Genomic DNA, 23,552 nt, shown 5'->3' on the forward strand with positions numbered 1-23,552 from the left:
GTACAGAAGCACTTTCTCTCCCGCGTTGTGTTTGCTTACTGCCCTCGGGGTGCATTTGTATTCCCCTACAATACGCAGCATGTGTACCGTGTACAGTCTCTGTGTCTGTGTGCGCGATAGAGGTGCGTGTGGGTTTGCTGCCACCTGTCGACTTGGCGAGACACTGGCCGACACGCTCGTGTGTGCGAAGACTTGTGTACGTTACGGGGGAGCGTTGGTGCAGTGGTTAGCGAGCTGTACTGCAAACCCAGCGATTTCTGATTCCCTTTTGATGGCGAATATCTGAACCGATCCTTGAGCCTCCCCAAGGTTCACCCGGCTTTAAATGAGTACCTGCTGCGGTGTATAAACATCGCCACTGGAGAGACAAAGGCGGCCTGGCGTGGTTCTGGCCACGCCACCACCTCGTGCGCCGTGACGGATGCGTGCCAACAACGCTTGTCCAAATGTCCTTTGGTGGGCTACACGGGAGAGTGTTTGTGGAAGTGTGTAAATGTTAGATGGGGGGTTGGTGTGTAATTATGGGCTGCTTGGATATCATTTGAGTTGGCGTACTCGCCGCAGAGCCACTTTGCACGTGGCCAGGGGTTGAACTCTCGTGGCCGCTACGAAGTAGTGTCCCGGGATTGCACTGAGTACATTGCGCAGTGAGGCAGACGTTCACGAGCCTGTGATGCCATTGGCCATGACTGCCCAAAGCCAAATCCCTGATTTCAACCATTCCTGCAAATGAATTATTGACAAAATTATCGGAGGAGTGCAATGAATCACTTTCTCTGCATAACTACAGCCAGTCTTTCCTATTCCCGATCACAAAATAGCCATTTAGTATTGAAAATAAAAGTCAATTATCTGGTGGTACTGCATTGGCAGCGGTGCAAAAATAGAAATAATAAAAATGTGGCACATTCGGCAATAACACAGTGACATCAAAAGGAAACTATAGAATTGGTAACGTTTCAGGCAATGGCCCATCTTTTGCACGGCCTATGACGAGCGGGTTATTAGAGACTTGGTTATACGTCAATGCGAGGTTACATGGTCCCTTGGTGTGGAGTTCATAGCCACAGTCGAGCCTTTGATCTTCCACTTGTGCATTAGGCGTCCTTTAAGGCCGCGGCGTTATTGCCGCGCCGGATTAAATCAAGGACGCAGCTCCTGCTTGTTTAATTTTGTTGCGTGGGCCCTCTGCGGAGCCGTCGTAAATTGTGGCGGGCGCGCGTCAAGCCTCGGCGCCCCGTGCGAAGTCGGGGCGGACAGGCGCTGTGCGACAGGTGTCTGCCGAGACGAGGAGGTTGATCCGAGTGGAACGACACAAACCGGTCCCGTGGCTCTCGCCCGGCGGAGCCTGCACGCGTTGGCGGCGGTGATGGCGGTGAGCAACACCGTCGCTCCGCGCAAGATGAGCCTGCGAGCGCTCCGGACCGCGAGCGGCCGGTGGAGGGGAGCGGTTTGAGATTCGCAGGGTGGCGGCGCGGAGTCGCGGTGTTTTGACGAACCGTTTCACCTCTGTCGCGGCTGTGCTGTTCGGCGACCGCACGCGCGGCGAGTGGCGGCTACGGGCAGAGAGGCGGTGGCGCCGGTTCATGGCCGCGCCGTTCGCGGAGGTGCAGCGCGTCGTTCACCGTAACGACGCCGAGGCCGGGCGTGTGATGATCGCTTCGTGTCCAGACACCCGGCGCAGCTTTTGATGCTTTGTTCAGCCGTGCAGTGTCTGGCTCAGAGCCACTGCTGGCGGGAGGTGGCTCCAGAGAGTGTTTAGTTGGCTCTTCCACGCTGAGCACACGTGTTGCGTACAATACGTCAAATTTGTGTTTTTATGTAACTGGATTGGCGATTGAGGATGAAGGTGAATGCATGTCATGTTATTTAACAAGCCCTTTGGTAGATGAAACGATGGGCCCGCCCCCGTCATAGAAATGTGGAATTGCCATCTCTGGCTCGACGCTGTAATCAGGGGAGGAGCGCCACCTCGATGGTTGCTTGAGCAGCAGGAGATCACTTTGAGTCGGCCTACCCGACGAATAGTTTGCACCGTCGAGCACTGTACACACTTCAAGCTGTTGGTTTCCTTCCCTGATCCTGCGTCTCTGACAGCGACTTCTCTCCCTTGCCGTTGCAGGTCTCCGACGTGAGCTCCGAGAAGCTCTTCAGTGCCGCGCCCACTAAAGGTACGGACGGAGGTCGCGACGCGCCGTTTGCGATGCCGCGAGAAAGCCCCGCGTCTTCGTTACCGGGGGTCGCGCGGCGACCGGCAGTTGTTTACCTTGCGTGACCTCTAAGGCGTCGGCGCCCCTCGGAGTCTGCGATTGGCGGCGGAGCGATTTCAGCGGCGGCCCTGTGGGAGACGTACAGTGGATGGCGAAGTCCACGTGTCGGAACGCCCCGGCGGGGAGCGCCTCTGCATTTTGCCAAGAACATAATCACAAGTTCCCCCACTGTTTCGGCCGATAATGCGTCGCATCGCGGTGCCAGCACGCGGCTCAATTCGTATAGCAGGAGGTGGCCAGATTGGGCTGTCAAAACACATTTGCCTCCGGTCACCCGCCGAGCGGCCGAAAACACGCCGAGCGGCTCCGCGCGGCGTGTTTGCACAGGTGCGGCGAGCATTTGTCTCTGCCCGGCGAGCGTGCACCGCGCGTGCGGTGCACGCTCGCCGTGCACACCGCTCCATGCGGTGCACGTGCCTCCTGCACGCCGCCGCTGCCCCTCCGGCTAGAAGTGACCTCTCGCCGGCCCTGCGCAGCCGTGGCGGGAGCGCGGATCTCGGTGTCGCGCGAGTGCCTTCGTGACGAGCCGTGCCCCTCCGCCCTCTCAGCGGCCAGCGCCGAAAGATTCACAGCGGAGGTCTCGCTGGAGACTTCCCGGCAGGGGGGTGGGGGCAGGCGATCCCAGAATGTTGAGATTTTTCAATAAGGCCGCATGTAAATAATAAAAAAAAACATAATGTATTGTGTTTGGTAAATATCAATAAAATACCAGTTCTGGGTTTTCTCTTGGATCGGCCACTGACTCACGCCCTCGAATCGGCATCGAAATTCCATTCAAAGAACGAGTTCTTCTTTTGTCCCCAACGGACTCCCAAGTTTTTGAACGAAGCCCTCGTTTTTCATCGGCTTGTGTCCAGTTTGCACAATGTCGCTTGCCTGGTTTTAGTCGTGCGATTGCCGCACATGTGCCACTGCCGTACGGTTTGTCGAATTGCTGCCTCGGTGACGTGGCGCGTATGGTGACGGGGGACTTACCGATTACGTCGGACCTTGGAGCCGCCACGGAGATGACAAGGGGTCAGCTGACAAGTCATGAGCCTCCCTTCCCCTCGGCTACATGAAGAACAACCCATTCCGATTTGACCAGATATTTTTATCGGCAGATAAGTTGCATGCAACTCGTTTGAATCTCATGTAATTGGTTCTCTCATGCAGAATTAAATGCGTTTGTCACTCGCGTGCAAATCGATGTTTTTCATTTTTAAGCACAGTTGCTGAGCCAAAGGGGTCAGGAGAGACGAGGCTAGGCAGGAAGAGGCTGCATCAGGGCCACGACGCTGCTGCTGCTGCATGGAGAGCTGTGGCAGTGTCCGTTCTCACGGCGGGGGGCGGCGGGGGGAAGGGGATTAGAGTGGGGAGTGGCGTGGTTCACGGGAGAAGGCTGTAGATATGCTGCCCATATACACATTTATATGAGTGGCAGGGTGTCACAGTGGTAATATTTGTGCCAAACAGAAAGAAGGACCTTGGGTACCTTTCTGTGTGATGTTTGCACGTGCTCCCCCTGTTCCACGTGGATATCCTCCGGGCTATCCAGCTAAATACACGCAATGTCATTGGTGTTGGTCAAACATCCCAATGTAGCAGGACCCTGCTCAAACAGAGCCTTTGCCCTATCCGGGTGAATAAGTAATTATTGGTATAGTAACAATAATCTGCAATAAGTTCCCAAGTTGACGAATAATCCACATTTGTCCGTATGTGCACCTGGTGTGTCGGCCGCCCCGGTGCCCGGTCTGGAGACGCGGTTGGGTATGACGCTAGGAGCCCCCAGCCACCTCCCCTGTTGAGCTTTAAACTTTAAAACGAAGCCCCCGTGTCTCTGGGGGTCACGAGAGAAGCCGGCGCGTTGGGGGTGTGAGGTCGGCGTCGCGAGGCCGGCGTCGCGAGGAAACGCGAGCCGCCGGGACTCGTCATGCGCGACACTCGACACCGCCGCAACTTTATGCGTGCGGGCAAAAAAAATCACTCCCCGACCGCCTTATCGCGAACATTCTTGAGCGTGCGTTCGCCGAAGCGTAGACGCGCGATGAAATGTGTAGATTGCGTTTCGGGCCGCTGCGAAGTTGTACAGTGCATTATAATTTACAAAGGCGTGGAAACGACGCCGCCGCTGTCAATGGGTTCCAACGTTTAGGCCAGGTGTCGGCCGCGCGCTTGCGTCGCGTTGGCACGCAGGCCCGTAGGGCGGGGTCTGGGGCTCGCTCGGGGGCCGGAAGAGCGTCGAGCGGCGGCGGTGGCGGCTGCCGAACACATCGGACGCGGGAGCTGGTGCGGGCGACGCGGCAGCCACCGCGCAGGAAGTCCAGCTCGGTATTTGTACAGCAAACAGGTGCTGGGGCACTTCCGGGGGCGAAGGGCGCGCGGAGAGCGATAGCATCAGCCGGGCAGGCGAGCGGCCTGTGGCGCCGCGGCCGTGGCGCGCGTGGCGGTCGGGAGGGTTTGAGGTCGGCGGCGCTGCGCGTGTGCGTGGTGGACTCTGCGCCCGGTACGTCCTCCTGCGCTCACGGGCACCATGCTGGTGGTGGCGGCGGCAGTTGTGGTGCTGGGCCGCGCCGCTCACCGGTCACACGGACGCCGTGGTGCTCGGTGCAGATGGCAGAGCTGGGTGCAGGTATTGCGTGTGCGCGGTGCTAGAGCTCTGTGTGGACGTTTTGTGTGGAGTGTTAGGTTGTGTGTGGGGTGTTAGGTAGTGCCGTGTGTATGTGTGTTAGGTAGGGCTATGTGTGGGTGTTAGGTAGGGTGGTGTGTGGGTGCTGGGTAGGGCTGGTGTGACTGTTAGGTAGGGCTGTGTGTGGGTGTTAGGTAGGACTTTGTGTGGGTGTTAGGTAGGTCTGTGTAGCTGTTAGTTAGGGCTGTGTGTGTGTGTGTGTGCTAGGTAGGGTTGTGTGTGGGTGTTAGGTAGGGGGGACGGGCTATGTGTGGTTGCTGGGTAGGGCTGGTGTGAGTGTTAGGTAGGGCTGTGTGTGGGTGTTAGATAGGACTGTGTGTGGGTGTTAGGTAGGTCTGTGTAGCTGTTAGTTAGGGCTGTGTGTGTGTGCTCGGTAGGGTTGTGTGTGGGTGTTAGGTAGGGGGTAGGGCTATGTGTGGTTGCTGGGTAGGGCTGGTGTGAGTGTTAAGTAGGGCTGTGTGTGGGTGTTAGGTCGGCTTTTGTGTGGCGGTTAGGGCTGCATGTGAGTGGTAAGTAGGGCTGTGTGTGGGTGTTAGGTCGGTCTGTGTTTGGCTGTTAGTTAGGGCAGTGTGTGTGTCCTAGGTAGGGTTATGTGTGGGTGCTGGGTAGGGTTGTATCTGGGTGTTAGGTAGGGCTATGTCTGCTCATTAGGTAGGGCTGGTGTGAGTGTTAGGTAGGGCTGTGTGTGGGTGTTAGGTAGGGCTGCGTGTAAGTGTTAAATAGGGTTGTGTGTGGATGTTGTGTTGTACCGGGTAGTTACGTGCGTTAAAAGGAGATAGGGTGCGGGAGCCGGTTTTGCGATATGACGTTTGCCCCGAGTGCACTCTGCCTTGACAGAGGCCTCATTATCGCTCTCAAACTCGAGACCTCAAAACATAAACATCCGCTTACAAATGGCCTCAACTAACCGTGGCGCGTACGGGCTGGAAAAGGCCGGAGCTGGGATCGTCACACGCAGTGGCTGGCCGGTACACGCTCCCGGCTCGGCGCTGACTCGAAGGCAGTCTGCCCAATCCAGTTGCACCGAGGCCGAGCAGTGGTTTGTGGGCGAGCAGCTGGCGGTCGCGATACGGTTCGTTCGTGTGACGACGAGCGAGTCAGGGGGATGCTGGTCGAGCGAGGCACGCGGTGAGAGTGGGCCGAGAGCACCGTCGTCGGGGTACGGCAACGCCAGAGCACGCGACGCCCTCACGATTGCCGTCGTCGTGGTACTTGTAGCGAGCGAACGACCGTCCGCTGACACATCTCTGACATTCGCTCCCCGCATCTCCCGAGGCTCTGGACTCAATATCAAAACGTAACGTCGCCGCTGTTCCTCCGTGCGTCATCGTTCGTCGTCGGGGACGCTAAGGTTGCCCCCTTACGCAGAAAATCCGTGCGCTCCGGTAGGTGCTTCGTTTAAAAGCACTGTGGCTGCCGATCCCAAAGAGGGTACCTCCGCCATCTCGAGGAGTGGCGCCGCGCCCTGCCACGGAGAGCCGTGCCCTCCCACCGTGAGCTGGTCGAGCTGTAAACTTCGCCGTTGTCCTATGCAGTGAGTCTTTGTATTTTTTTTGTCGTTCGATGTTTGCCTTCCACAGGTGCTAAACTGTCGAGAGGTTACGGATTATTTACGTTTAAGTTTCCGGCAATTGATGGTGACCTCAACGAGAAAAATTAAGTTTTAACCACAGAGGGGTCCTTGCCTGTAAACATCTGGCAGTTCACCAGCATTGATTCAATCAAACCTGATGCTGCTGATGATGAGACACTGAATCTCGAAACCCATCCAGAGTTTGCTTGTTTTGAACCAATGCTGTTGAAAAAAAAAGGAAAATTCCAGAAGGTCACGTGTCCGATGAGATGCATAAAAAGTGCTGGATTTTTTTTATGCGGAGAGATGCATTTGGGAGGCAGGCTTACGTAGCGTCCGCTTGTTTATTTTGTGGTCTACAGCTCTCTGCTCCATTATCTTCATTACGAGCTGACCTCGCTGCCACCCACGTATGCTACGGAGCGACGATGCGACCAGGCGCGAGTGTCTGCGAGTGTTTGCGATGCCGCTTGACTGCCCTGGAATGGGGATGCCGACAGCGCCCACAATCTGCCCAGTTATCTGGCCATCACCGCCACAGCCGTGTGTTTTCTTAGCGGGGGCTGCGGGTAACTGCTGCTGCTGCCACAGCTACTGACTGATGGGTTCACTAGGGGCTTTTGGTCGTGCTAAAAGTGATAGAGCGATGGCTGCACTTTGGAGCATAATGGGTGCGTTAACAATACCGGGATTATTCAGAGAATACGATTTCATATCCTCCGATCTGTTTAAAAAAAAAATGCAGAGCTGTATATTTGTATCCATTTTTATTTAGTTGAATTGAAAGTGAAATGAGGGAGGTGAGGAGGCGGAGAGGGGGAGGGGGGGGAGTGTTGGATCTTTGTGGGACGGCGGAGTGTCGGCACTGTTCCAGTGCGGTGGCAGCGCGGTGCCAGTCGGTGGTATTGTGCTGCCCTCATGGCAAACCAGTAGGACCCTTATCTAACGGAGAGGGTTCCTTGCCTGGAAATATCTGCCAGTTTACCATCATTGCTTCAAGGAAGCCTGATGCTGCTGATGATACACTGAAAGTTGAAACGGGTCCAGAGTTTGCTTGTGTTGAAGTAATGCTGCTGAAATTATACACTGCCAGAAATGTGTGTGGCTGGTGGCCTGTGTAATATGTACAGTTAAACCTTGGATTGCGAGCATAATTCGTTGCGGAAACGTGTTTGTTATCCAAAGCACTCGTATATCAGCTGTGATCACGTGACGCTCAGCAGACAAAGCGTATACGTACTACTCGTATTGCAAGACCTCGCTCGTTTATCAAATTAATATTTCTTAAAAAAATTTGCTCGTCTTGCAAAACACTCGCAGACCAAGTTACTCGCAATCCAAGGTTTTACTGTAATTTATTATGTGGAGAGATAAGGGCAGGAGGAGTGTTGTTTGTTGGTTTATGTTGAAGGCGAGTGTTGCTTTTACACACAGCGGGTAGCTGTGATGGCTCTGTGCGGCCGCCCTCATTGCTGTTTAAGGGCCAATGACCTTCAACCTTGGTGTCAGGGGTCAGGTAAACCGGCAGTCTCAAAGAGCAATGGTCAGCACCTTCCAGGATGCGTGCGTCTATTTAAAATTCCGTGTGTCCTGAAAAGGTCGCGACCAATTACCGCACATTACCGCAAGATCAACGGTTTAATCGACCGTCTCCTGCCACTTTGGCGGCCGACAGTCATCGTTGCCAAAACAGCGGGCGTGTGGTTGTGCACGTTGTGCGAGCGCACGGGAACTCGCGCGCACCTTCCCTCCTGGCGCAATCGGGAATTGTTACGAGAGCTCGCGCATTCGCCGCACGATAGCGCGCCAATTACAGCGTGCCCTCGGGGTGTCCAATCGCACGAGGAGCCGCCTTTCGCGGTCACGGTCGCTGGCGAAACCGCGTTAATGAGTCGCCACCCAGCTGGGACGCTCGCGCGCGCGGCCTGCGCGACGTCGAAATTCCACGCGGCGTCGCATCCGTACGCGCCAGGAGCTCGCGACCCCTCGACGTCGCCCGCGGAGCGTCGAGCGGGCGCCATGTGGCGGCTGTTTTTTCAACGCATCCCCTGACGGACGAGCACAACAACGGGCCGCCAGCTGACGTGCGTGAGAATGCAATCTGGAAGTGACATCTCGTTGCATCTGCCCGCTTGGCTCCGGGGGGGGGGGGAGGCGAGAGGGGGGGGGGCGGCGCTCGCGGCGCCTTCGTGCGGAACGCGCGCCGGCGCTCTTCCACGCACGAAGGGGAGACGCCGCTCAGAGCTCGCACGTCGCTTCGTTCGCGTTCCCCCTTAACGCCGGGGCCTGTCTGTTCACTGCCCTCCTCCTCCTCATTGCTACAAATGCACCCTTCCGTGAGCTCCTGCAGCGCCCCGATCCTCAGCCTTCCTCTCGCTCTAATCCCTTCTGATCCTCCTTCTGTAACGTCCTTCATCATCAACCCGTGCCCTCGTAGAATGCGTCCGGTCCAGTTCTCTCACCTTCTGACGACTTTCTATTCTTTCGTTGATGCCATTCATGAGAATAAGAAGAGTTTATAATATTTATGATAATAAATTACTCATCGACCCAGGAAAGCCACACTCAGTGCGAAAGCTCTGCAATGGGGATGTTTGACCAACGACATTGTACGTGTTTAGATAGGCGAGGAGCCGGAGAGCCTCGCAGGAAACCCAATCAAGGACAGGGGGAGAACATACAAACTCTACGCAGAAAAGCGCTCGAGTCAGAAATAGGAAACCAGGTCACTGTTGCCGCTCGTTCAGGACGCGACCACTGCGCCCTTCTTCGTGCCACCTGAGATGGCAAGGCTCGTGAGTTATGCCAGCAACAGAGACGAGCAGGAAAACGCCTCCATCACACGTCTCTCCCTCTGCGGAGAAAATACAAAAGTGTTCTTTACACATCCCATCGGTGCACCGTTAAATCGCTAATTATGTACGCTGAACTTCTTTCGCACCGTACGTGGCCAACCGTGATAATCGGAGGTGCCACTTATACAATTACCTCGTTTAAAAATAGGTTTTCCCCTAACTCACTTGTGTTTGCCATGTAGAAACTGTGTTCCACGGCTTATGGGGTGGCGAAGCGGCCCCGCAACAGCTCGTTTGCCGGGAGGATGTCCTGGTTAATGCTGCGGCATATTAACCGTTAAATACTACCCGCGGTCTGCTTTGCATTGGACGTTGAGGATCCTGTGACGTCAATCGGAAAGAATAGGCCATCGTGTGTGCCGTCGTCACGGTTGCAGTTTGCCATATTTAAAGAAAATTACCTGAAAATAATTAAATTGGGATGACGAACAGCAGCATGCCCCCCGGCTGTGAAACTACTGCAGACTGCGTGACGTATGGCAAGCGCCTTCGCAAGTATCCTCGCGCTGTAAGAACGGCGCAAACACCAAAGGTGCTACGTTATTGTTTATTTTGGCCGCGTTGCGGTCGAGGGCACATTTCCCCCACTGGGTTAATACCCGCGGGGCCGCACGGCAGCCACCGCTCCGGGGGAACGGGAATCGTGCAAGCGTTGAGTGGGCGGTGGAAGGGCCCGGCAACAGTACCCTCCCGCCCACCTCGCCCATCGTCGTCGTCGCTTGCGCCGATGGGCCGGGGCCGAGTCGGCGGTCTCGCGACCGTCCGAGCCTCGGCGATAATTGCCGCCTCAATTTCGCTGACGACTTGGCCGTGCGTGCACGGTGTTTATACGGCGTCGTTTGAAAGGAAATGATATTTACAGCGGCGTGCAGGTGCGTGTTTGAAAGGGCCTTAGATTTGGAGGTGCGGCTCGCACGCTCGCTCACACACGTGCGCTCACACACGCGCCGCGAGCATGCGCTTAATCTGCCTTTCTGTGCAACTGAACGAGCCTTAATTGCTCGCGTATGCGTGAGCGGGCAGCGTTCCAAGGCTTTGATTTCCCTAAGCTGTGGCCTTTTTTTCCCTTTTGTGTATTTTCCTGCCTCGCCAGACGGCCTCTTTAGAATTTCACTGTCGCTATGAATTAGTCCAAAGCTGCCCAAGTAAATTTGCCACAGTGTCAAGTAAGTGTTGGGAGCAAGGGACTTCCCTGAAAAACAGAAAAAAAGCCACACAGAGCCCTCGTCTCTGCGCTTGGCAGGCTGTGACTGCTCCCTTTCAGCAGCCCTGGCTCCTGCCAAACCAAACATCGGGGTTCGTCTCAACCCCCACCCCCACCCCACCACAAACGCTCTAATTGATCTGGATGCCCGGTGGTCCTGTCATTGCAGCAACACAGGCCTCCTTTAGGGTTCAATTTGCAGTAATTTTTTTTTATTTGTTACCCGAGTGTGCGAAACGCGCTCTGCGTCCTCTCGTGCGCCGTTTTCCAAAGCAAACACGGTTGGCTGCAGGGAGAGTTTAAAGCGCCCTCCCCCGAGGACCGGGGAATGAATTTGCGGCGTTTTGCCGACCGCCGCCACGAGCTGCCCGCAAGGATCGGCGCTCTTTCCTCGGAGCCGTAACGATCGTACGGAGGGCAGCGCGGTTTGCAACTCCCATCCATCTTCCGTGCTTTTTGTTGTATAGATGCGGAGCACAGGCGAGCGATTGCCAACGCAGATTTTCTTTGGCGTCAAGTGCAGCATGTGTGTCGATGCCTTTGTCGTTGTTTTTTTTAAATGACAAATGCCATAATTCAATCAGTCCGTTCCCTTTGTTTAGTCGGTGGTTATGTTTTGAATCCAGCCACGCCGATTATAAACGGGACAGTGCCTCTGAGAATGAGCACGGCTGATTGTTTGTCCTCGAGTGTGCCAACACAGAGGCGTCCCATGGAGCTTGTGCGGCACGCGCTCTAAGTACGTTTCCCGCGGTGCGCTTTGCCGCCTCCGCCGCCGCTGCTTTGTGCTCGTCCTGCAAGATAAGTCACAAGGCTTCCTGCAATTACCGGGAATTGCTCTTATTATCGCCCGCTGCGACAGCTCCCTCCCGGCGAGCCCGTCCCACCACACGCGGTGCCGCCGCCGTGCTCTGATGAAACGGAACGGCGGCTCGGACGCACTTTGGGGTGGGGGGGGGGGGAGCTGAGCGTGGGGGGCACGGCGCGATCCTGACAAATGGCGTGAGAATTCGGAGCATTTCATTTTCCCGTCCTCCTCATCGTATCCTCGTCCTTTCTTGCCTCCTCGACCGCCGCTTGTGCGGGAACAACCTGAGAGGAACTGGGGTCCCGCGGTCACGGACCCGGCCCGTGACCTCTCGACCAGCATTTTCCACGAGCTCTCGTTATTTTGTTCCGCTGTGAGGTCGGCGTCATCGGGGGGGGTGGCGCTGTGCCTCCGGGCCCGACGGAAGCCGGCGTTTGGCTGTAGTTTGCCGGCGTGCGGCTGTTGCTTTGCGTTGGTGTTTAGTGCAGACATTGGTGGTGGTCAGGCAGCACCGTGGACTCATGACAGTTGCTGAGCGCAGGCCCAAAACCTCAAGGGGCCAGTGACAGGTAGTATTATGGTCACCCAGGTCACTCTTGCATTTCAGACTCGTCTCTCGAATTCTCACCCGGCGGAGCAAGAGACACTTGCGGCTTGAACGCGGGGCCCTCGCGTGCCTCATTTTCAGGATTTGTCCGTGTCGCGCGGCCTCTCCCCTCGTCGCGCCGCTCGCAACCTCCCCTCTGATTTGCATCCCGTTGCGTGCGACGCGTCCTCCTCGCAGGCGTCGCCACACCGCCACCGCCGATTTCCCAGCGGGGACGATAAAACCGCGACCTCTCTCTCTCTCTCGTATCTCTCCCGGTGCTGACGGCGCTCTCCTGCGCGCTATCTACGTTCGCCCCGTATGTGTCCGCCCCTTATCTCGGGCGGCATAAGCGCGCGTGTGGCCCCGCCCGCTGTGAATGGCGGATTGACGGACGGGCTCGCGCGCGATTGCGGTGCCACGGCGGGATCGTCGGCCGCTCGCGGGGACAGCGTCGCGAGGGACGGACGTCCGCAGGGGAACACTCTGTCTGTGCCGTGCGATCGCACTCGCCAATACACTGCAGTCACTCGCTCGCCAGAGGTCAGTCGCCTCCTTATCACTCTTTTGCCACTACTACCATGGTTACTGTGCCCATGACCTTCAGTTATTGATTCCTCCACCGTGTTCAGCTACCACGCTGCAGGTCACAACAACTCACCACACAGCGGGTCACCTCACTCCGCTTTCTGCTTCTTCCCTCGCACTGCTCCTTTTGAGAATTCGTTTAAAGTAAAAGTGCCATTTTAATGTAGGCGTGTGCGTGCATGCGTGTTATCATTCTCAGTGTCTGGCTTCAGCATTGCCGTGCTGACGGATGAGAAGACGGAAGCGGTAGCGGAGAGCGCCAGTCCGCCGCCCGTGTCCGGGCTAGAGAGGAGCCGGGAGAGGCACCGCGACGCGTCGGTCGGCCGCCACGCGGTGGTGCCGCCACCGCCGCCGCCGAGCAGCGCGGCCGCCCCTCGCTCCGCCGGCCGGCCCCCCACCGCATCGGCCACCGACCACCACCCCCGTAACGGCACCGCCGGCCAACCGCCGGCGACGCCCACGGCCGGGAGCCTCCCGCACGTCGCCCCCGCCCAGTCGCCCGCGGCGCCGACCGCCAACGGCCACCCCCACAACAGCGCCGCCAGGAGGTGCGCCACCCCCCCTCCCCAAACCACCCCTCCGAGCCACCGGGAACGCACGCCACCCAACTCCGCTGGGAGCCGGTGCCCGTGTGGAGCTCGGTGAGATGGGTTGAACCGTCACTGACCGGGCAAACGACATGAGGAAGCCGTAGCCTTGAGCCTGGGGTCAGGGGTTAGGAGACTTCTTGTGGTTTTTCTGGCCCCATATACCGCGGGAGGAATATCGGAGTGGAGTCCCCGGCACAGGCCTCGAGCACCCACTTCATGAAATCGATCGCACGTTAAATCCACTACCCACAATCAAAACGCAATGGGCGTTGGGTCATGGTGATGTTTTATATAGCGGCTAGATAAATAAGCGGACTATATATGCCTTTTTTACATGTGTCTGAAAAGTATATTTTACACATCCCACGGGCCACGTGGATTTCTGGGAACGCACGCAAGCCACCGTGTCGTGACGCAGCTGCCTTTGTCTCCCCGCCGCCGCGTGCAGGAGCGCGACGCCTCTGAAGAGCCCGGCCCAACCCACGCACCTCCCCCCCTACCACCGGTCTCCCCCCACGCCCACCATCCCCTACCACCCCTCCCCGGGGGCTCCTTCCCAGTCCCTCTCCTTCCCCGTCGGGGGCAGCCAGGCCGCCTCGCTACCCTACCCGGGGGCTCCCCTGCGCCCGCCGCCCTCCCTCCCCCCGCCTCACCCCCACCACGGCCACGGGATGTTTGTGCCGCCCCCACCGCCCAGCCTTCCTCCCCCTCCGCCGCTCACGTCCGGCAGCCTGCAAGTGTCCGCGCACCCGTCCTCCGCAGGCTACCAAGGTGCGTGCCGCTCACACGGGCAGAGGCCCCCCCCCCGCCCTGCAGGCTCGACAGACTGCGGGGCAAGTGCCGTGCAGAGGGCGAGATGCGCCGTACACAGTGGGACACGTTGCGGTGGCGCGCGCACAGATGCACGCGCGTGCACCGACTAGTACTCGTGCACACTCGCGCGCACGCTCACAAAGACGAAGATGCCCTCTGTAGTCTATAGAGACTGTTGGGGAAAGTGCTGTTAGCGAGCACCAATGAAGGCCGACACGGAACACCTATGAGGGGGCGTGTGTGGCCAGAATCCCGCATCAGTCCACCTTTGTCGCCCCAGTGGTGATGTTTACACACCACACCAGGCATTCGTTAAGACTGAGTCGACCTAGTGGAAGCCCTGGACCGGTTCAGATATTCATCGCTTATGTTGGCTGTGAGCCGGAACCGAACTCGGTTCATAGAGCGGAGCGCTAACCGCTCCAGCCCTGGCCACCCAGGCGGGCCGCCGCAGCCAGGGCTGAAAGCGCTCGAACGTTTTCGGTGCGTGCCGATGCGGTCGTGGTGGCCGTGGTTTTATTGACACGCATTTGACCGACCGACCGACCGACCGGCTAAGCCCGACACACAACTCTCCTTCCTACCTTGCCGTGAACTGCAGGCCACCCAGACCACGGCCAGGGGGCCCGCGTTTACGATCGCGACGATCTTGCGTCGAGACGGTTCGCGAAGCCGTCTCGCACGTCCTCGTGAAAGTCTCCCTATGTGAATCGCGTTTTTGTTTTGTTTGTTTTTGCTGTGGAGCGAGGGCAAACTCCCCGCGCACACCGTGCGCGTTCATCCGGACGTCTCCGAGGTGGGCACTGAGCGTTTGCAGATGTGATTAACCGCCGCCCGCAACTCCTCTGTGTCCCGCAGACCCTCTGCTGCTGAGGCAGGAGCTGGACAGCCGCTTCCTGGCATCTCAGGCCAGCGGCGAGCGGGGGCCGGCGCTAGGCCCAGCCGCGCAGTACATGCGCGCCGAGTTCCACCAGCACCAGCATCAGCACCAGCATCAGCACCAGCACACGCACCAACACACGCACCAGCACACGTTCACGCCCTACCCGCCCGGCCTGCCGCCCAGCCTCCTGCCCGCGCCCGCGCCACCCCCGCCCCTGGTGGGTACCGCCGCCCCCAGAAACGTGAGAATGCACTTTGAACTTTTCTCCGTGCGTGCGCGTGTGCATGTGCGCGACCAAGTAACTTGGAGCGTGCGTGCGTGCGACCGAGTGTGCGTGCGTGCGCTCTGCACGTCAAAGATGACATTGCTGTCCTGTTCTGAGTGGGCCATTTCTGGGCGCATAAATGGTCGACTTGACCTGCAGCTGTGTTGATGTTTATCCGGTATACCCGACATCACAGGAACGAGCTGTGTTCCCCACGCTGGCATGCAGCCGGGCAGCTGCGCGAACGCGACGTACACAGGCGACGCGCGCGGATCGTGGAATACTCCACGTGCGTGCGTGCTCACGGGAGCACGCAAAGCCGCGTCCCCATGGGACACTTGAGGCCATGCGCACAGTCACGTGACGCTCCTTGAATCTAGTTTCCGTGGTTTGCATTGAGTCATGCATTCCACCTTGAGTGCTGCGGGTCGTTACGCCTCTAACTGGGCATACATTAGGTGCTGTGTAAGAGCATTGCTTGGGCTAAAAGTGTTGGTTTTAGTGTGACTTGTGAACTTTACAGCAAGGCATGTATGTTGCGCACTCACACACACCCATGTATAACTGTATATAACTGGGTCATTAAACCTGCCCCCACCCGACACGCGTTGTAACCCAAAAATCCAGTATTGTGGATGATATTGGTCGCGCAAACCTACGTGTTAAAATAACTATTGCGTAACTGTATGTTAAATGGTACGAGATGCTATTGTCATTTTCCGCGGCAGTAGAAATTAGCAATCATGTTGGTGTTGTGTTTTCTCCTAGTTTGACAAATACGGTCCCCGATTAGAAAACCCCTTCTATCGACACAGCGTGAGTATCACCGCCACCACTACCACCGCACGCTCGCACCACCTGCTTGCCGCGCGGCTTCCTCTCCCGGCAGCTTTCGCTCACTGGCACGGGCAGTGACGAACGCTTTCGGCGCTCACAAAAAACTCAACATTCCAAAAGCAATAAAGGACGCGTTAAATCGAGCGTAAATGTTATCGCGGATGTATCTGCTTTTTAGGCTGGCCGTGTTGAAATGCATCAATCGCAGCAAAGAATTTGATTTTTTAAATTGTTTAACAAACATTCCATCCCCGCGGCTTGCACGCCAGAGCCGCGATGACGGCGCCGCACGCGCCGGCGAGCTCACGAAAGCGTGAGCTCGCGTTCGGTCACCGCCGCTCACGGCCGCGCCCTTCCCTCCCCGCGCAGTTCTTTGGGCCCTACCACCCCGGCCTGCCCGGCCTGGCCCCCATCCTCCCCCCGGCCGGGCCCTTCTCCTCGCTGCAGGGCGCCTTCCAGCCCAAGGTGAGACCCCGTGGCTGCGACGCCGGCACACCTCCACGGAGGTTCACCCACGGCGTGGGGGCACCGCGGCATAGCTGGCCGGGGCGTTGTGGGATGGGAGTTGCGCCCCGCGCGGCGTGCCGGGTTGCTGCTCGCCGTCGCTGACGGGCCGGCGACCTGCTGGTCGTCGATAATTTAGATCGACTTCAAAAAGCACGCTCCAAATATCAGAACCTTTATTTAGACTGGAGGAATCCGATGAGCTATGAAGCTCTTTTTCACGGATGTCCAATATAAATCCTCGCCCATAGAATCACCCTAAAATAATGTCATGACCTGGCACCCGGTAAACACGGCGTACAAAGGTCGTGGCTTGCTCAAAGATATTGTCTATATTTAACAAAATAGAATGTACTTGTAAATGATTGCTTGAATACGTCATGTTGGGAAGGAAGATGCCACGCCGGTTGTTTTGTCAGTAACAACGCGTGCCTCTCCCCGCGTCTGTCTCGACTCCGGCTGCTCGTGTCGACGATTGTTTTGGTGAATGCCGATTTTAATTGTTCAGTCAGTCTTCTTTATTTAACCATCGGAGAAAATGAACCGTTGGGAGACCTAAAATGACATTTCCCCTTTTGATTACATCTAAGTCATTCAAAGCACGCGTTATATTTCGTAATGTTTTAAATCTAACATACCTATACTAAACTTTACAATTATTTAATACGAATTTTAATTGGTGTGAGTGTTTGTGACTAACACGTTTACAGATGAGCTGCGTCTGTTCTCTAAGCTACTCCCATCGAGGCTGTGCATGCGCTGGCCATTGCAGCAGCGAGAGAGTGCGGTGCTGGCTCTAGCTGTTCTCCGCACGCGGCCGGAGCGAATTGATGAACAATCATTGAGCGGACATTGATTAAAGCACCGGTCCTCGCGACTCCTCTGCCGCTGCTTTGCTGCTGTCGGTGTGGTTGACTGCTGAGGCCTGCGATAGGCCGAGTGGCGCTTGCCTGTCGCCGCGGTAATCTCCTCGCGTTGCCCCGCCCTTCCTTCCCAGAATTCCAGTGCAGTTGACGTAGCGGGCAGACCAGGGCCTGCGCCTCACTCCATGCTCCCCAAAGACCCCCGGGTAAACACGCCGAGAAGGCTCCGAGCGTTCTGCTGTCGGGAGGGCCGGGGGTAGCGGCGCCGCGTCCCGGCCACGCTCGCTGGCGGAGCGTGCGGCGGGCGGTGCCGGCCGTGAGGCAGAGCCCCAGCGCAAGCAAAGCTGCTCCCTGTGCTTCGAATGAAATCAAAGCCAAAGCGAGCGAGGACGACGCAAACGAGGCGTCCTGTTCCCTATCGTCTGGTCTCATTGCACCACCGTAGGCTTCTGCAGAGAGGCGTTTCCGTTGTCCCTGCCGCTCTCTAAGGAATCCCAGGCTTTGTGTTCAGCAACTGCGCCACGTCCTCCTTGCGACCGTGTTTCATGTGGAGAGCGCAGAAAGCTTGAGCCACCCTGTCTCGACGCGGTGGCCGAGCGGCAGCTCATTCGAATCCAGCGGCCGCCCTGATTAATAATGCGGTGTAATAACCGGAATATTACTACTACGTGCCATCTGCTTCACAGTCGATGTTAAAGATCCTGTGACGTCATTCGCAAGAGTGGGCCATTGTGTGCCGGGGTCAGGGTCCAAATTTGACAAATTCAGAAATTACACCGCAAATTACCCAATTTGGATTACACAGCACCAATCATCACCCCAACTGGCAGCAGACTAATGCCCCGGGTGACTCCTCAAAATAAGACTCATCTGGTCTCTTGAGTTCTCACCTGGTTCGACAAAATCAACTCGACTTCCCCTCAAGGGCTCCGCGGCAATCGCAGATCCTTCCCGAGCCTCGTTCCGCCGAGCTGCTGAGAGAGACGCTGTCACGAGCGCCAGCTCCATTAAACGCATCACGAGGGCACAAACGCGGAGCTGGCCCCTACCGGCACCAAGGTCTCAGTTGGATCGTGCGCAGTAGATGACAATGCCTGGTGTCGCGAGTGCTCAAATCTCAAACGCGCAGAGCTGGGGACAGATTCGCAGCACAGGGAACACTTTGGGCACCACGCGTTCAGGATTTTCAGAAACAACCTCTTGTGCCCGACGTCTTCCGTAGCTGATTATTTGGCGGTGCTCGGCGCGACCACAACTGCACTGTAATGGCTGCGAGGAGGAGGAGGAGGGCGTCGCGTGCCGACCGTCGCTTGCTGTGCCCTCTCGGGGGTCCCGTTCGCCGTTTCTAAAGCGCGCACCACCTGAGCATTTCCTGCACAGCGCTAACAGCTGCTTCCCCCCCCCCTCCCCGTCTGGACGTTTTGTACAAAATAGCCTGGCCCGTGGGGCTCCACGATTCCTGGAAACATTTCTGAGTCGCTATTTCGCAGAACTTCCCCGACTGTTTAAGCGTCGGGCACAAATAGACGGCCTTGGGCGCCACGGTGTTAATGAATGAGCAGAGCCGCGGCCTGCCGAGCGCCGATGCATAATTGACACCGCCGCACGTGGCCGTGAAAACCGTAGAGGCCGCAGTTTTGCCGCCGCTGTGCTCCGAAATTTCGACAGTGTTTCACACGGGCCCCGCGGCATTTGCCCGTGACGTCCAGACTCTCCCTCCCTGCTAACATTGGCTAAGCCACCTCTCCACTGCCTCGGTTCTGTCGGTAAACCCTCGCTCGGCGTGTTCCGTTGGCTCGCGCACGGCGCCTTGTGCCGTCTCCCGCACAGCCCCGAAGGCTGGGTCCGCTGCACCCGCAACACGCGGCCTGCTGGTCATGGTGACCTGCCTCCTTAGCGATTCGGAGCGCTCGTACCACACGACGCTCGTTGTGCCCATCAAGGCCGTCGGGTGGTGATTGCGCCCATTGTGTTCGAGACAACTCGCGTCCTTCCCATATCGGTCCTTGCACACGAAGAAATAAGATGAGATTTTGTACACATCCCATTAGCCACTCAGCCTTCTAGGAGGGCATGATTTCAGCACCATTGGTTCAACATGAGCAAAACTTTGGACCATTCGGTGTCTCATCATCAGCAGAATCAGGCTTGTGAACTGCCTGATGTTTATAGGCAAGGACCCTCTCTGTTAGATGTGGTCCCAGATATGGGAAGGAGGCATGTCGTCTGTTTATTCTGTTACGTATATTGAGCACAGCGACGACGCCAATGCGGATCCGGTGCTGTATTTGTCGAGTCGATTTAATTTCTCGTTGGGGGAGTCTTGTCCCTGACGCGCGCTGAGCGTGGTCACCCCGGCGTAGCCGCCCGTGGCGCGTCAGGAGCGAGCGGCGACCGCGAGCTCGGTACGAAGGCGCTCCGAGTCGCGGCTCCCCGCGGCACGCGGCGGCGCTGGGGGGACGGCGCAGACGCGGCGGTTGCGCTTTGCTTGACCACCGCGGTAACGATTGCCCCTTTCTGTTCCTCGACAGTTCACGGACCCGTTCAGACTACCCTTGACCGTAAGTGCGTCACTTCATTACCTGCTCGTTCATAGGCGCTGCGCAAACACCCGCGGCAAGCAGGCGTCGTTATCGTCCCCGTTGAAGCATTTTTAACCCTTCGGCACAGTGTATGTGATCGATTGTCGGCCTTGCTCTCGAAGTAATCGGGGCGTTGTCCGCAGCGCGTTCCCTGTGTGCCTGCGGTGCGGGGTTAAACACCGGGCTCGTTTTGAGCGGAGTGACTCGTGTGATGCACGCCGGGCGGAATAATATCCGGCAATGGCGGCGGTTGTCTGTTGTTGCACAGAAGCCGGGGAAGTGGTGCGCGGCTCACGTGCGCGTGGCCTGGCAGATCTACTACCACCAGCAGAAGGTGAAGGTGAGTGTGTACGCGTGTGTGCGCGTGTGCGAGCGTGTGCGCGAGTGCGGCGGCGGTGGTGGAGGGGGGTTGACGGTGGTTGTGCGGTGGCGAGGGAGCGGCGACGCCGTCCTCACAGGGGTCGTCTTCCCCTGCAGCAGATGCAGCTGGACCCGCACAAGCTGGACTTCGGGGGCAAGGCCGACCTGCTCGGCCGCCCCCCCGTGCCCGGCCTCTTCCCGGGCTTTGCGCACCCCCACGAGCTGACGCGCCCCGCCACCCTCTTCTCGGCAGGTGTGTTACTGGGGGGGGGGGGCTCCGTGCTTCTCCTCTTACCGCCGAGCGTTGGGCGAGTGAATGGCTGCGAGGGATGAGCACGGAAAGTTGAGGGTAGCCGGGAGGTTGCGTTGGACTCGTGCACTGCGGGGAGCGCCCCGGAGCCCTGGCTTCAGATGACGATGGGGGGGAACCGCGGCGCCGCTGCGCCTGAAGGAGCCAGGGCCCTGTTCAGGAGGCCTATGCGATGGACGGCAGAAAAAATGTTAAACTCTGTGTGTGTGTGCGTGTTTATGCGTGTGCACCAGTGACCGTGTGTATATGTTCGCATGTGAGTCCTGGTACGTGTGTGTGTGCATGCGTATGTCTATCTGGGGAGCGGTAGTGTAGCGGTTAGCGCGCTGCGCTATGAACCCGGCGACCTGGGTTCGATTCCCGCTCATGGCCAACACCAGTGATGATTATCTGAACCGGTCCTGGGCCTCCCCTAGGTCGACTCAGCCTCAAATGAGCACCTGGTGCGGTGTCTAAACATTGTCACTGGGGAGACAAAGGCGGTTGGGCGTGGTGCTGGCCACCCACCCTGTCGTGTGCCGTTCCGGCCTTCAAAGGTGCTCGCGAACAGCACTTAGTCTGTTTGGCTATATGGGAGATCTTTGTCTTTTTATTTGATGTCTATCTGTTTGCGTGTGTACGTGTATCTGTCTGCGTGTGTATGTGTGTTCATGTGTTCACGCCTGTATGCGTGTGTGCGCGTCACCAGTGGCCGGGCCACCCCCCACGCAGTGCATTCCCGGGCCCCCCACTCATCACGGCAGCTTCCTCAACCCGGCCGCCCTCGGTACGTCCTCGCGTATCCACAGTGAGCAGCAGCAGCAGCACGGTTCCTCTCAAACGTGCATTGCCTCCGTCGCTTCCTAACATCACGTTCCATGCCGAGGGACGCACGCAGTGGTGGCGGGGTTGTTGCAATTGGGGGGTCGACGCTGTAGGGGTCGTTAGGGCGTGGTGCGTGCGTGCGTGGCGCACGAACGTAGAGAGCCGGCATCTTTGCCGCGAGCAACTCGGCCTCTGACCCTGTGTGGAGGGAATGGGAGCGTAGCTCGACCACGAGCTCCCGCGATTGGTCGCCTCCGACCAAGTAACCGTGACCGTGCCCCGAACTTGTCACATCTCGGAAGCTAAGCAGGGCTGAGTCTCTCGTCAGTTTGCATGCGGAAAGACTTGCTTGGGAATACCAGACGTTATAGGCTCGAGATGGCAGCATCGTAATAGATTGTCACGTCTGTATTGAGCGGAGCTACGAGTGTTATTGTCCCCTCGTATGGATGCGTGGGTATTCTCCAGGTACTTTGTTTTCATCCCACGGGAAGCCAAACATTTATTCATGGAATCGGCCAAACATCCCAGTGTAGTGGGACCTTCCTGAAAGTGAGTCTCGAGCCCTGGCGAGGCTTTCCTGTGGTTCCTGGGGGCCAGGGGGCTGGAGGCCCAGGGCAGAACGCCACGTGAAGGCCCCCTTATTCGCTCATTTGCGACAAAAACGTGGGCCCATTGTGGGGGCGGCCACCCTTCTGTGTGAAAATTTCCCCCTTTGCTCTGCCACCCTGCACGGCCCTGGCACTGTAAGCACCATTATTATTACTACTACTACTTTGAGTTTAAATGCCAAACTCGAGGTGTAACTCTTCTTCTTCTGCTGCTGCTGCTGCTGCGTTGTCTTTACAGACCCCTTCAGTCGGCCCAGTAGCTTTGGAGGTCTCTGCTCGCTCGGCACCAATGCGTTTGGCGGCCTCGGCAACCCCGCGCTCAGTAAGCGCCTCCCCGTGGCAGGTTGAACTCCCGCATTCTCTCGTCTCAAAGCTGCGTGGGGGGGGGCGTGGGTGGAGGGGGGGGGGCGGGGTGCGTGAGGTGGAGGCGGGGGGGGGGGTTCGCGGTTAAACCCCTCAGCGGCTGTGGAGTGGAAGCAAATGGCTCCATCTGTTTCCGTTGGGGAGGAGCGCTCGGGGGATTCGCGTGCCGAGCGCCCGCGTGCGATGCGCCACTCGTGCAGACGCGCTCCGGCGGTCCTCTCATCCTTCTCGTCGCTCCGGACGCGAAAGTCGAGCTCGTGGCAGCGTACCAGCTCCTCCATCCCGATCAGTCTTCGCGCGATACGTGCATGGACTCGCGCGGATAAGAATTGCTCAATTGGGGCTGCACTCTGCAATTGTCGTCCCACCACCCCCCCCCCCCCCCGTTCTGGCAGAGCAAAGACCACTTGCAGGCAGGCGCTGAGTCACGGTGCGGCATACAGGAACAGCTGCCACTGGGGGGGGTGGGTGGGGGGGGGGGGGTCCGGGGGGGGTCCCCCGTTTCAATGTTTTAGATGCGACGTGAAGGCCCTTTGAGTTACTGAGACTCTTGAACAAGCGGCGTATGCATGCCAAGATAATTATGATCAATGTTACATTGTTTACCGTTTGTGAATATTGTGCGAGCATCATAGGCTTTGTTTGACAAGGCTTCTACGCGTAACAAAAGCGGAGGTTGCCGGCCTCGGTCTTTGTTCAGCTGGAGCAAATAGAAATCGGAGCTAAATGCTCCGTTGTTGTCCGTGTTTTTCGCGTTATTGCCTTTGTCACTTTGGCGGCTCGGGGGTCGCCCTTTGAAACGAAACTCTACCCCGGCCTCTTGAGCCCTCACCTGGCCAAACAAACTTGAAAGGCGACCCGTGGGAGCGCGCCGCGCCGTGGGCCGGAGGTGAAGCATGGGCGCCCGTTGCGTGTTGTTGTTGCAGCCTCGAACGGGGTGTACGGACAGAAGGAGGCCCTTGGCGTCCCCGCCATGGGTGGCTCCCAGGACCCGTGGAACCGCCTCCACCGCACGCCGCCCTCCTTCCCCACGCCGCCGCCGTGGCCCAAGCCGCCCGCCGACCCCGAGCGGAGCAGCGCGCCGGCCGGGCCCAGCGAACACCGCGACCGCTCCACGTAAGGGGACCGCTCCCCCACGGCCGGGCCCGGCACGTCCCAACCTGGGCCTAGATACAACCCTGGCCGTATCCTGAGATATGGAACAAAGTCATA

The 23,552-nt window shown here is 57.9% G+C and overlaps 1 protein-coding gene across 11 annotated transcripts in view; it reads left to right on the plus strand.

The window, feature by feature from the left end:
- The window catches only part of AUTS2 (activator of transcription and developmental regulator AUTS2), a 259,977-nt gene that overhangs the window by 231,940 nt on the left and 4,485 nt on the right, over positions 1 to 23,552 (plus strand). For 3 of the 11 annotated variants that reach the window (XM_076072504.1, XM_032967915.2, XM_076072513.1), the window contains 13 exons: positions 2,123 to 2,171; positions 12,755 to 13,103; positions 13,594 to 13,916; positions 14,817 to 15,082; positions 15,875 to 15,922; positions 16,313 to 16,408; positions 17,445 to 17,516; positions 19,842 to 19,871; positions 20,161 to 20,232; positions 20,370 to 20,505; positions 21,251 to 21,328; positions 22,216 to 22,320; positions 23,267 to 23,456. In XM_076072504.1, the coding sequence (XP_075928619.1) occupies positions 2,123 to 2,171; positions 12,755 to 13,103; positions 13,594 to 13,916; positions 14,817 to 15,082; positions 15,875 to 15,922; positions 16,313 to 16,408; positions 17,445 to 17,516; positions 19,842 to 19,871; positions 20,161 to 20,232; positions 20,370 to 20,505; positions 21,251 to 21,328; positions 22,216 to 22,320; positions 23,267 to 23,456 (1,814 nt within the window). The remainder of the gene's footprint in view (positions 1 to 2,122; positions 2,172 to 12,754; positions 13,104 to 13,593; positions 13,917 to 14,816; positions 15,083 to 15,874; positions 15,923 to 16,312; positions 16,409 to 17,444; positions 17,517 to 19,841; positions 19,872 to 20,160; positions 20,233 to 20,369; positions 20,506 to 21,250; positions 21,329 to 22,215; positions 22,321 to 23,266; positions 23,457 to 23,552) is intronic. The other 8 variants (XM_076072506.1, XM_076072507.1, XM_076072505.1 and 5 more) reach the window with 8 other exon arrangements.

The sequence above is a fragment of the Petromyzon marinus genome, chromosome 38, assembly GCF_048934315.1.
Source record: "Petromyzon marinus isolate PM22_M1 ecotype Great Lakes invasive population chromosome 38, UKy_Petmar_22M1.pri1.0, whole genome shotgun sequence".
NCBI classification, from domain to species: domain Eukaryota; kingdom Metazoa; phylum Chordata; class Hyperoartia; order Petromyzontiformes; family Petromyzontidae; genus Petromyzon; species Petromyzon marinus.